The sequence below is a fragment of the Meles meles genome, chromosome 5 (assembly GCF_922984935.1).
Source record: "Meles meles chromosome 5, mMelMel3.1 paternal haplotype, whole genome shotgun sequence".
Taxonomy (NCBI): Eukaryota; Metazoa; Chordata; class Mammalia; order Carnivora; family Mustelidae; genus Meles; species Meles meles.
Window position 1 is genome coordinate 87663408 of NC_060070.1, and position 13918 is coordinate 87677325.

The window sequence follows — 13918 nt, forward strand, 5'->3', positions numbered from 1 at the left end:
AACTCTCTAAGAGCCCAGCCACGCACCCTTTGTCTTGCTCCCTTCACCCTCACCTTTCCACGTGGTGCCTCCAGTTTCCGCCCCACCCATTTCTCTCATCAGCACAACCAAAGGCCACACCTGTTTGAATCACAAGAGGCCTTCTTAGAAGCCATGGAGTGAGGGCAGCTGTGGCCATTCAGAAATTAATTTTTTGTCCCAATCCTGTTATAAAATTATGTTTCCTCGTAGTGGTCTTTCTCCTATGTTACAGAATGCAGAACTATCTCAATGGGGCAAGGACAAGAGGTACACGCTCGAAAGCTGATTCAGATGTCCATGCAGCAGGTAGGTAACAATGCTAGCTAGTGGCAGGGCACCATTCTTCCTATGAGCCCTCTGGCCATCAGGTCCACCCCAGATGGCCACAGTGGTGGCTAAAGCATTCTGCCTGGGATGGTCCATCATGGTTTTTTATTTTTTTTAATGTATGCGTAGTCAACCTTTGATTACTAATAAATTTTGAACCTTAAGCTGGTTGCTCCTGACATCCCCACGGAAAGCTTGTTTTATTTTCCATAGTATAAGCTCTACCTTATTTTCACTAAATTTTTTTTCTTTTTTTTAGCATTAGGCAGACAGACTCCCTGGTCCTAAGAATGTAGCTCTAGCTGGAATTTTGCAATCAATATTAATAGATAGTGCTTAAGAAGTGACAGACCAACACAGTTAAATTTCTATTTTTGGTTAAATCCAGGCTTCTTCTTTTTTTCATTAATGGGTAGTTTCAGACAAATAAGAAATATTTGAGGATGTTATGTTTAAATATTGATAATAGTTTTTATTGAAAATTGCAAGCTGGATGGAATGCTGATAAATGTTTTCCATCACACCTAATAAAAACACAGAACATTAATTTTCTAGAGATGCTTGGTAGATAGCAATTTCAGCTGTGATAAGAAATCACACTACTTATAAAAATAAAGGAAGATCTCAGTTTATATTTAAATGTTTGATCTCATAAGGTCTGAAGCAACTTTGGTGCCGCTTTTCCTTGGGAATTAATGACTAGAGAGGGTTAATGAGCTAAATCTTTGCTTGGTCCATCAGATTTTCAAGTTAGTCATTAATTCTCAAGTGCCCGAAGCCTTTTTCTTTACCACTTAATTATATTTAATAATATATTGTATCTAATTTATATATATCAAGGCAGTTACATATAATTATTTTTACTTGGATCAAATGATTCCCTCCACTGAGTGATTTGACAGATTAACTCTGGACCTTAAATAATTTCTTCAATTTCCATGAATGAGAAACTTTTAACTTTCAATACTGCATTCACACTAACCTTCTTTGGAATATTAGCTTTTATAAGTTCCATGTTCTGTTTCTCAAGGTGCGGTAAGTATTGATAATAATGACATTATGAGGGGAAAAAACCCAACAGCCCAGGAATAGGTACAGCCACTTGGCCACGTTATGGACGCCAGAGTGAGGATGAAGCTCACATTGTTGAACAAAATGGGGAACGAGCAAGGAACTGGATACATTATGGCGCCAGCTAACTCAACTGCGAGGTCCTTCCTCCTCTGCAGCCCCCAGTCGTCTAGGTCAACCTGTCCCCTTTGCTGTTTAAGCCAGTCTGAGTTGTATTTTCTCCCACAGTAGAAGGCATAATACATAATACATGTATTTACTGTGCTCAGGGTTTTGTAGCTTTATTGATCTTATCTCATTAATATAAAGGTATCAAAATATTGTCAGGTTAAGAAACTATGTTCTCATAGAGGAGTAATGATTCTGTGACTTATATATTGCTAACGATAGTTTTTTCAAGTATTAAAATAGTGCTTAATAAGTTGTGTGGTTTGGGGACTGTATGGGAAGAGTGATAAGAAAGATTAAGGCTTAGTATTCTTGTAGCCCAAGTCACCACGTGTATGGTGTCCAACTTTCAGGAGGTAATATGCATCTCTCTTTGTGACTCTGGATGATATGGTTTGGGGGTGAGTCCGTTCGGATTCATTTTAGGATGAGTTTTTGGTTTTTTTTTTTCTTTTTTTTTTTTTATTTGTTTATTTACAGCATAACAGTGTTCATTGTTTTGGCATCACACCCAGTGCTCCATGCAGTACGGGCCCTCCCTATTACCCACCACCTGGTTCCTCAACCTCCCACCACCCCACCCCTTCAAAACCCTCTGGTTGTTTTTCAGAGTCCATAGTCTCTCATGGTTTTTACAAATTCCAAAATACCTGTTCCCACCAGTAGATGGTGCACACACTATATTTACACAAGACTTCAAGTTTTAATTTCTGTTTCCTTCCGAACCAGAGATGGCAGGGTACAATCGTTTTGAACCCACTTGATTCCAGTCTTACCAGTAGCAGAAGAAATGTTCGTATTGACATACAATCATTTCATTAAAAACAGGTGCTCATGTATTTACATGCCCTAAATAGAGTTTTTTTTTTAATTGTACATTTTGTTTTCTTAACATTATGGCAAAAAAGTTACAAGAAATTAATACAAAATCATTTTTGAATACAGGGTGGCTGGGTATTACTGCAAAATTGTCACCTTGGCCTAGAATTCATGGAAGAGTTGCTAGAGACGTTAATTACCACCGAAGCCAATGACGACTCTTTCCGAGTGTGGATAACTACTGAGCCCCACAATCGATTTCCAATTACACTGCTTCAGGTTTGTTCCTGTGACATAGTGTTTTTCCCTTGAGAGTGATTTGAATAAAGATGGCATAGTGGCATTATTGAAAGATGAAAACATGCTAGGGCTTTCAATCCAGCAGGGTCTCCAAGATCCTATACTGTCAAGATCTTGACTATAATCAATATTATACAGCAAATATTTCTGCACAAGAGTTATAAGACTCAGTTCTAATTTATGGGGTTTCAGCTATGATGGACATTACTTTCGAATTTCGGCTGACATTTTATGTTGTCTAGGTATTGTCATTTCTACTTTATCCCTCATCTAATTTATAAAAACAAAACTACTGTTTGCTTTTTACCACAGACTTCTCTTAAATTCACTAATGAGCCACCGCAAGGCGTGCGCGCTGGTTTGAAAAGAACATTTGCTGGAATTAATCAAGACCTTCTGGATATCAGTAACTTACCCATGTGGAAGCCGATGCTTTACACAGTAGCATTTTTACACTCCACTGTGCAGGTAACTTTGGCACAGTTTGCACCTTTAGGGGGATGTTAGTGATGCCCTCTTGTTTCTCTGCCACACTGTCTGCTCTCCTCACCCTGCTTTTTCTGTCCTTCATGGCACTTTGCCCCACCTGGCATGGTATATACTTGTCTGTGTCCTTGACGTGTCCCCTGTCCCTTCCCCTGCCCCTGGCCATGACAGTGTAAGATTCTTGAAGACAAACACTGTTGTTTTGTAATTGCTGAATCCCCTCCGTCATAGCAATGTCTGGGGCATTGCCAGAGCTCAGTAAATATTTGTGAGGGGAACATGGGTTATTTATACAAGAATTTGGTTTTCAAAGTGCCTATGCTGGCCAGGGAGGGTGTGTACACCTTCTCATGTAATACTAAACACTACGTTTCTCAAGATAGGATTATCACCATGTTCAAAAAGAGGAAATTGATGGATAAGATGTCCAGATGCATAAATAACTGAATGAAGATAGTAGTACTTTGAAATAGACACCGGAACAGGACGTCAGCTATTTGCTAGTGATTTTTACTAAAGTATTCTACTATTCTAATATTTTACTAAACTATTCTACTAAATAGTAGATTATTTAACCAGTGTGACTCCAAAGCTTGTGATTTTCCTCAAGCATTCAGAAGTTTACACCCTGGACTGTCCTAAGTAACAGGAGAACGTTGTTAAACTAGACACAGGGACAACAGAGCCCTAGCCCCAGTAGGTGTCCGTCCCCCTCATCCCTTCAGTGTGCAAAAAATAAATGAACTGCATCTCCAGAAAAATAAAATAAAATAAAAATGAGGACACTGAGGCTCAGAAAGGTTAAGTTCATAGGCAATAGATCTAGGGGTCGAGTCCAACACTCCTGCCTCGCATGGTAGTACGTTTTGAGCCCACTGTGAAAGCAGTGCTGATATTGGGAGGGACAGTGGCTATCTGTCATTTGCTTTTACCATGCACTTGTGTATTTGCTTTTATTACACACTTCTATATTAATGTAGTAATTTTATAGCTCCACAACCACCTGTCTATGGGATATTTTCATTTTGTTATTGCTTTGTTCTACATTTGATTTTATATTTTGTACTGTTTTTTTAAATTATGCTGTATTAGTTACCATACAGTATATCATTAGTTTTTGATGTAGTGTTCCATGATTCATTGTTTGCATATAACACCCAGTATTTCAAAGCTGTATAAGTTTAATGTACTTGATTGGCTCCTTCAGAGAGAGAGATGGACAGAACAAGCTCCTTTAACACTTTCCACATCTCTTCCCCCACTGAGGCTGGAGTGAGAAAGGATTGAATGACGTGGCTTGTGCCAGGAGCCGGGAATTAGCTCTGCAGTGGCATGGAGAGCTTCACCTCCTCTTTCCCCATCCTGCCCAAGGGTGGGGGGAATTTGGTGCTCCTCCCAGAACATCTTGGGCATATTTACCCTCAGGTTCCTTGTCCCTGCTACTTTACCAGGATCTCTGATGCCAAATGGGGATGGCTACGCAGAGGAGACAATGTGGTCTCCTGCCTATTGGTCCCCTAACCCTGAGAGAGTTAAAATCAGGTTAAAGACTTTGTGGGTGGTTATTTTTACTAAGTCTGATTGTGGCCTTTGGATTGTAAATTATAGCTTTCAAGTCACTGAAGCCTATTTCATACATTCTTATCTGGCAATTGTTTGCTTTGCTAGGCCTTATCATACTCTAATTCAAATATTACTTTAACTCTGTTATTTAATTCGCAATTCACAAATAATGTATTTTATGATTCTGTTCCCAGTAATGATGATTCAGCTCTTCCACCGGGCTTATCATGGGGTGATGATTGGGGGTATTTTCCATATGGTCAGTGAGGTAGCCTGTCTTTCAGTGGCCATTATCCAAGTGCGACACAGAGGAACCACAACAGGGCCGTGGGCCAGTCACGGGGCTAAGGCGTGCTTGCACTTGACATGACATGTATTTGGGTTAAAACAGAAAAAGTCTCCATTGCTAATGCTGTGAAAATAGGAGATCCAATGTCTTTTAAAATCCAGCCATCATCTGCTGGAAAGAACACCTCATTGAGGACCAGGAGGCTGGGACATTAGACTCACCACGAAATCAGTTAGCTGTGTGAGGATAGTTTCCCATCTGTGTGTTTTGAAGCAGAAGGAAGTGATCTTTCAAGTTTTTTCCCATTTCTAAAACCCTGTTATCAAGTTCTATGACTACACAGGTAGCATGGATAATTCAAGCATGGTTTCCTCTGTTCTGTTTTCATCATTAGCAGAAATACTTACTGTGATAGTGCCTAAATATTTTCTTTTACTTGTTAGGATAGACCTGGCTTGAGAGGAAAACACAGCATTCTTGAGGAGCCTGTGGTCCTGGGCCAGCAGCATCCCTGTGGCCCCGGGGTCTTGTAAGGGAGTTTGTAAGAGATGAATCTCGGGCCCCACCCCAGACCTGCTGAATCAGAATCTGCATTATAATAAGATGTCCAACAACTCGTGTGTGTTCTAAAGTTGGAAGTGCAGCCACTGCTCAAAGGATATTTTCATTTTGTTATTGCTTTGTTGTTGCTCTGGGTTGGAGTGGTTGTGACTTAAATTTCTCTAGTGTTGGACATGATAGCCAAACACCTAATTTGTTAACGATTAATTGATTCCTCCAAATTTAACCTAGATATCACTTGCTCTATGCAAATATGAGGTATATATACTTGTCCTTGCAGAGACAGGCAAAAAGAACAAGGAATTAGGTCATGTCACATAATCTGAAACTTTAGGCCTGGGGAGGAGTTCATGCTGGAGCCCATCACCCCTCAGAATACAGAATCTGGTAGTGAAACAGAGATCAAATGCGAGAGCTGTGTGACCCCTCATGTAATTCCCTTACTGAATTGCAGTTTGGCCTCATGCCATCAACTCATCCCCGCGCAAGGACATCATGTGTTATGTGAACCTCACTCGTTGTCACAGAGAACTAAATGAACACAACTCCTTTCCTATAAGAAGGGGAAGTAGACTTGGATGGTCAAGGGTGGTACAGTGAAGGGTGTGGTTTGTTTTGTGATTGAAGTAAGAACAGGTTTACCCAGTAGAAGGGGGCCCTGGGTGCTTCCATGGGAACTGCAGAGACACACAAACCAATCTCCACTGAGTTCTTCTTTCCCCAGTCTCCCTTGGGCTTCCCTCCCCTCTCCACCAGGAACTTACCAACCACAGAGGCCAAGAAGTTACAACAGCAACAGCGCTCTTACTGCAATCAAGTGATATCTCTGCCGTAACCAGCCAGCCTTCCTGCCTTTCCCATGGGAACCCACCACCATCCTAGCATCCCTGATGACATATCCACCTCCTCTTGGAGCTTACTCTCAATGGGATCTTCCTTCTCGCTTTATCATCATCTCTCTATGGTTTCCCAGAAATTCCAGTGCAGCGCCATTTTGGGTTTCAGAGCAAGGTTACATTCACCCTTCAGAATCCTAATTTTAAAATATCTTCCTCCAAAGTCTTGGTGTTTTGAAACACAGTAATTACATTGCATTGTCCTCCCAGTACCTCCTGCAGAAAGTCAGAACAGCACCTTCTGGTGGTCAGTGTGCCATCCTTTGATGGTCAATGTACCACCCTCTGTTTGAACAATGCATTGGACCAAGTGAATATCTAACACAGTCATTGCCTGGGCCCCAGAATCCCTGGGAGCAGGCAGCAAGGTGGGCTGCTCAGTCCTTCTAAAAATCTCTTAAGTGATTCTAATACACAACAAGAATTAGGAATAACTGCCAAATATCCATTGTCCTTAAGACAGGAGTCCATCACTTTTATGTCCTTTCCGTGGTTTGGAATTTGTCTCCTCATCACCTTGGCTTGCCAAAATTGAGGCTTACTTTTTGGGAATTTTCCAATAGGTTATGCACGAGTCTATGAGTTTTTTTGCTAAAGTCATTGATTAGGCCCTCTCGGGGCTTGCAGTGGCAGATGGAGACTTGGATATTTTATCCTGGTCCTTAAAAATAATTAAATATTTAATGAAAATGGCCATATCAAATAGGATTCAGGGAATTCCACTGCCAGTAGGTTTTCTTTCCAAAAAGTCTCCTACATCTTGTTTTCTTTCTCAAGTTTGAGCCTTGACAAGGATTACTTTCAAGTTTAATAGTGCATATGAAAGTCTTGCTTTGGGGAGGCGTGACTAAAAAGTTCTCAGTTTAAATGTCTTTAGAGGACCCCTAGATGGCTGAGGTGGTTGGGCATCTGCTCTTCAGCTCAGGTGATGATCCCAGGATCCTGGGATTGAGTCCTGCATGGGGCTCTCTGCTCAGCGGGGAGCCTTGCTTCTCCCTCTGCCTGCTGTTCTCCCCTGCTTGTGCTCTCTCTCGTGGTCTCTCTCTAATAGATAAAATCTTTTTAAAAAGTCTTCAGAGGGGCACCTGGGTAGCTCAGTGGGTTAAAGCCTCTGCCTTCGGCTCAGGTCATGATCCCAGGGTCCTGGGATTGAGCCCCACATCCAGCTCTCTGCTCAGCAGGGAGCCTGCTTCCCTTCCTCTCTCTCTGCCTGCCTCTCTGCCTACTTGTAATCTCTGACTGTCATATAAATAAATAAAATCTTTAAAAAAAAAGTCTTCAGAATAATTACAATAAAATGACACAGGTCTAGAGAAAGATCTTTTACATTTTGCTTGATGGTTTTTGGCAGGGGTTATGGCCATTTTGTTCATTATTTTTACCTTTTAAAATTTCTCTTGTGTTGTGTAGTATAGATTGCATTTTTCATTTTATGTTAAATGAAACAGGATGTGATGCTCCAAAGAGAGCCTTGTTTTGAAGATGCAACTGAAGTGATTCTGTCTTGGGCTGTAGGAGATGGGCTCATGGGGCTGAAGTAGAATCCAACATAAAATTGGAAATGGCTTTGACATCATTAAGATAAGCAACTGTTTTCCATATTTCACTAGTAGTTCTCTGTCTTGTTGATTCTTTGGAATACAAGAAGGAACCATATTGGTCAAATTCAGTAAAGAGTAGACTAGTTTTCCTAAACTAGATTTCCTAAAATCACCACTCTCCAACTTAGTAATGATTAATAACTCCCTACTGTTGAATCAGGTTTTCGCTCTTTATCCTGACATTCAAATCTGTCTTATGTTTCACCCCTAAATCATCACATGAGTGTGTAGTTCTAGCTACTCACCCGAGGTCACTCTCTGCTGCAGTAAAACCATTTACCTGCAGCCTCTTGCTAGATAAATCGGGAGCTTTGTGTTCCTGTCTTTGTCATAGCCTTCGCCAAGCTCAGAAGTCTTTTCTCCCTGCTTTTTTTTTTTTTTTAAAGACTGGACTGAATGGGAATGGGTGCTAGGATTTCAAAGATTTATTTATTTATTTATTTATTGACAGACAGAGATCACAAGTAGGCAGAGAGGCAGGCAGAGAGGGGGGCAAGCAGGCTCCCTGTCGAGCAGAGAGCCCGATGCGGGGCTCGATCCCAGGACCCTGGGATCATGACCTGAGCTGAAGGCAGAGGCTTTAACCACTGAGCCACCCAGGCACCCCTCTCCCTTCTTTTAAAAGACCACCTTTGGTTTCATTCTTCCCAGAAGCCTCTGACTGAATGTCTTCTTCAGTCTTATCATTTGTTAAATTTTGATAATTAATTATAGTCACCATCATATTGTCCTCTCCTTGTTTCTAACTCTTATTTTCTCAACTGGATTAAAATTTCTTTAAAATACATTGATTTTAATATTTTTCCATTGTCTCACATAGGACTCATCCCATAGTTTCAAAAATACTAAAGTACTAAAATACTAAAGACTGAAGAGATTTAGTATTCCAAATATCCCAAATTCTAGCAAGGCGGCCTGCTTTTGATACTCCAAATGTGTTATTAGTTCTTCTCCCGAGGGTTTGAGTCTATGATCTGACAGTATTCCAAGGTGATAATTCAGGGTACTTTCTTTATTTTTATTTAATTTAAAATTTTTTTTTACTTTCCTTATTGTCACTTAGAGAGATCAGTGAGTACCAAAAAAAGTTACAAGAAAATGAATTTACTTCATTTGTGAAAGAAAAGTCACCCTCCCAAGATTTCAGCTTTTGTTTTTTCCGAGATAAGCTAAATAGCCTACGACTTTAGTGAAACAACCTAAAAAGTAAATGCTTCAAATGCAATTTGATAGTAAATAGCATAAAGTGAAACAAATCTCAGCATTATAGCAATTTTCAAAGATCATATTTTTAAGGAGCAGTGGAATTGCAATGGCTCAGTACATGTTAGTGGAAGTGTTTCCATAGAGCCAATTTAAGCAGTTTTTGTAACTGGAAAGGAAGAATTATTTTCCATTCAGTCTCCTGTCTAATTGAACTGTAAATTTAAAAAATTAAGTCAAACATAGGTGAAACTATTTTAGAGTTGATTCTCTTAAAAAAAAATAGAGGAAAACATTTTCACTTCACCAATAATTGGTTAGCTTCCTTCTTTTTGAAGGCTTCCAGGTAGAAGAAATTCCAGAGGCTCAAGACTTAACTGAATGCATTTTCATGTTAATATCGCACAGGGCCTCCCAACTCACTCTTGCTCCAAAATAACCTGGAGGGAGATCACCTCAGTGTTTCTGGGATCCACTCCAGAAATTCTTTTGAATTTCTGTGTCAGTCTCAGAAATAACCCCCTACCCCCCAGAATGAGGAGAGTGCCTTTCATTCTGAAAATAATCAATAATCAATCTAGTGTTCATTTCAGAATCATAAGCCTTTCCCCAAAAAAGTGCAAAGGGGAGACAAAAATGGGAGACATGTTTCTCACGGTCAAGGTTCAAAATCTGGTTATAGGATCAAATATTTCAACATGAAACAAACAAAAAGACAACACGTCACGGCAGCATGAATGTTGAGACCAGGAAGTGGAAAGCCATCAAGAGAACCCGACGCATTAAAGAGCCAGGGTTCTCCCCCATGGGGATGATACCACAGTCCTCTTCATCTGTTCAGGCACCTCTGCTCCTTCTCACCTTCTCTGTGTTCAAGGTGGAAGATGGTGCTTCACAGCTCCCAAATTTATGTCTCCCTACTCTAAGCTCTAACTAGGATAAATTCTAGATAGCAATTCTGAACCCTAAGTTCAGATTCCTGGGAGGAAGAATCTGGTTTGGCCTTTCTTGAGCTGGCAGTCCACCTTCTGTCTAATTAATTAGCTAAGCGATGACGATGGGAGTCACACCATTACAGATGTCTAATATCTGACAGCCTAACCTAAGGAAGTATGGGTCTACCTTCAGTCTTGTTAAAAAGGAGACAACAGACCCAGAATAGAGTTACTTGTGCTAAGCCCACATCGCCAAATCGAAACCAATACATAACCTAACTGCAATTTCAACCTTCTCCTGGAGTGTGATTTTAACTGGTTAGTCTGGAATTTCCTGGTCAGCACTAGTGAGGTAGCCCCCAATAGACACCTTTTCTCCCCCAAAGAAAGGTGACTTTGCCCAAAATAATCCTTTTTCTTACTTATGACTTCCTTGTGCCATCTCCTCTCTGTCTTTAAAAACCTTCCCTTTTTCTGTAGCTCTTTGGGGCTCCTTCCAATTTAAAAACCTTTAAAAACCTTCCCTTTTTCTGTAGCTCTTTGGGGCTCCTTCCAGTTTGCTAAATGGGATGCCTCCTGATTCATCAATCGTTCAGTAAAGCCATGGAGATCTTTAAGATTTACTTGGTTGAATTTTTATTTAACAGTCTGATCTCCCAGGGGCAGGACATCTGGACCCAAATTACCTAGATTAATTTTCATGGTTTCCTTAATATTTTAAAAGCACATTCTGAAAATCAGTAATTAAACCTTCTTGCTTTCTGAATTTTTTTCTCTGTCCTGTCCATGAACTTGTCTAAACTAAAATTCATTTAGATTCTTTTAAATTGTGGTATTCATTAGGATCTAAAACATGGAGCAGCTGTAGTAAGAAGTATCAGAATGACTTGTGAAAACAGTGTGTGAGTGTGTGTGTGTTAAGGAAGGCAGAAGTGAGAAAGAAAAGTTAGTATATATTTAGAGGTAGAGAAGTAGAATTGTACCTTTCCATAGATGTTCTGGGATTCTACTCTCCCCATGGGTTCTCATCTCAACCATTAGGGTCAAAGGGCTAGGAGCTAAACCCAAGTAAATAATTGGACCTCCCTTAGAGACTGGTTGTGCACTGGGGCAGAGAAAGCTGATGGAGTAGTTATATTTGAGTTAATCTATGCAGTTCGATAGGTGATCAGAGCCTGGAGCTACTGGTTCTAGTGTGGTCTTCAGAATATCGAGGCCGTTGAATCATTTGATCTGAGCCCCTTTGGATTGTTTATGGGCAATCTGGCAGTTCCAAACAGTTAACTACATCCTATGGGAGAGAACAAATCAGGGCAATTGAAAGTTTTAAGAAGAAATGTGTCATGTCCCACAGTAGAGATTTGGGGTTTTCAAAGCCTGAAATTGCAAGATTACAAAGTCAAACTAGTAGGGGGTCTAGATGCTCTCAAGGGCTTAAGATATTCAACTGGGAAAACAAAAATTTAAACACTTGCCCTGAACATTTGAAACTTTTAAGAGTCCAATTTAGAATAAATGAATTAATTTAACAGACATTTATTGAGCATCCGCTGCATGTTTTTAAATTGACCATGGAAACCTAGCCTTTTTTTTAAAGCCCAAGAACTCTGATCTGGCAAATAGTTGAGGATTTTTTTTTCTAAGATTTTTATTTATTTATTTTTGCAAGACAGAGAAAGCAGGCACATGTGTACATGAGCAGAGGGAGGGATGGGCAGAGGGAGAGGGAGAAGCAGGTTCCCAATGCGGAACAAGGACTTGATTCCAGCACGCTGGGATCATGACCTGAGCAGACAAACGTTTAACTGACTGAGCCACCCAGGTGCCTGAGGATTTGTCCTTGTAAACCATTTGGCAATAGAACCATGAATTAGTATTTCTAAAGAATAATGTACCCGAAGTTCTATACTGTTCTTTTACGACATCAACTCTTCTCTATATCATGCCTTAATTTTCCCGTACTTCATGTTTTAATAATAATAAGAGAAATCAGCTGCATTCAATTTTAAAATCTCACTCATTTTCTTTGGTGTCCTTAAGGAGCGACGCAAATTTGGTCCCTTAGGATGGAATATTCCCTATGAATTCAATTCTGCTGACTTTGCAGCCAGCGTCCAGTTCATTCAGAATCATCTTGATGAATGTGATATTAAAAAAGTAAGTGAAATTGTTATTTTCCCCATTTTTATTATTGTCCTCAAATCAAGGTTCTACAGACATTTTCAGTCTATAATACACAGCTGAACACACTGAGGTTCCCCTTACCTCCCCAAAAAGGGACTGCTCATTCTAATCCATTGTTTACTTGTCCAGGCCCTTCCCCTCACACCTCTAATGCCTCTAGGAGTGAGTGCATTCAGACCCCAATCTCATACTTGTGTTCCCCCTTCTCATCTCTCTCCCATGCACATACAGCAGAGACAGACCACAAATGAGGCAAATCTGTGCGCGGAAATGCCACAACCTTCCTCATATCGCACCTAAGTGCCCCCAGTGCACTTCAAGAGAATGTACACCTTAAATCAGACTTTTCTTCCAGCATCTCTCACTGATGCCTCTTCAGAAGTGAAATGTTATCTCAGCCCACACCACACAAGAGTTCTTTCTCACCTTTAGTCACATTTTTTTAAAAAGATTTTACTTATTTATTCGACACAGAGAGAGAGATTACAAGTAGGCAGAGAGGCAGGCAGAGAGAGAGGGGGAAGCAGGCTCCCCGCTGAGCAGAGAGCCCGATGTGGGGCTCGATTCCAGGACCCTGAGATCATGACCTAAGCCGAAGGCAGAGGCTCAACCCACTGAGTCACCCAGATGCTGCCTTTAAATACACTTAACGGTATTTAAACTTATGCAAATAGATAGCAATAATTTCTAATAATGGTCACTGGTCATTGTCCAGCATTTCACAGTTCTCAACGAGCTCATGTGTGGAGGATCTCACCTGTACCTTCACAACTCTGTGACGTCAGCATAGAAGGCATTACTGTTGTCCCCATTTTATTTATTTTTTTTTAATTTTTTCTAAAAGATTTTATTTATTTTTTTGACAGAGAGATCACAAGTAGGCAGAGAGGCAGGCAGAAAGAGTGAGAGGGAAGCAGGCTCCCTGCTGAGCAGAGAGCCCGATGCAGGACTCGATCCCAGGAACCTGAGATCATGACCTGAGCCGAAGGCAGAGGCTTAAACCACTGAGCCACCCAGGCGCCCCTTGTCCCCATTTTATTGATGAGGTAATGGACAAGAGAGAATAATAAAGGTCACAGAGCTAAGAACACAATCCAGTTGTCCCTCCACATATGTTAGGAAGGGTTGGAAGTTCATTTTTTCTATGGTCTGGAGCAAGTTTATGAGCCTCTAGGAGGCTGTTTCCTCATCTACAAAGCAGCCTTGGTTTCTGTGAGGAATAAGTGAATTCGCATTTTTGAAAATACAGTATATGGTGCATAATAAGAACTCAATAAATTCCAGTTTCCAACTGTCTCCTTTTCTCTTCTTTCTCATAGTAAATCTTGAAGCTAATTATAGGTACTAGAAAATCAGTATGGTGATGGTAAGCCATGATGAATTATTTTTTTTAAGATTTTATTTATTTATTTGACAGAGGTTACAAGTAGGTGGAGAGGCAGGCAGAGAGAGAGAGAGGAGGAAGCAGGTTCTCCGCTGAGCAGAGAGCCCGAT

The 13918-nt window shown here is 40.5% G+C and overlaps 1 protein-coding gene across 1 annotated transcript in view; it reads left to right on the forward strand.

Moving 5' to 3' along the window:
- DNAH8 (dynein axonemal heavy chain 8) overlaps nucleotides 1-13918 on the forward strand; it is a 348142-nt gene that overhangs the window by 279551 nt on the left and 54673 nt on the right. Inside the window, exons 79-82 of the mRNA XM_046005485.1 lie at nucleotides 254-327; nucleotides 2533-2685; nucleotides 3019-3174; nucleotides 12281-12397. Coding sequence (XP_045861441.1) covers nucleotides 254-327; nucleotides 2533-2685; nucleotides 3019-3174; nucleotides 12281-12397 — 500 coding nt within the window. The remainder of the gene's footprint in view (nucleotides 1-253; nucleotides 328-2532; nucleotides 2686-3018; nucleotides 3175-12280; nucleotides 12398-13918) is intronic.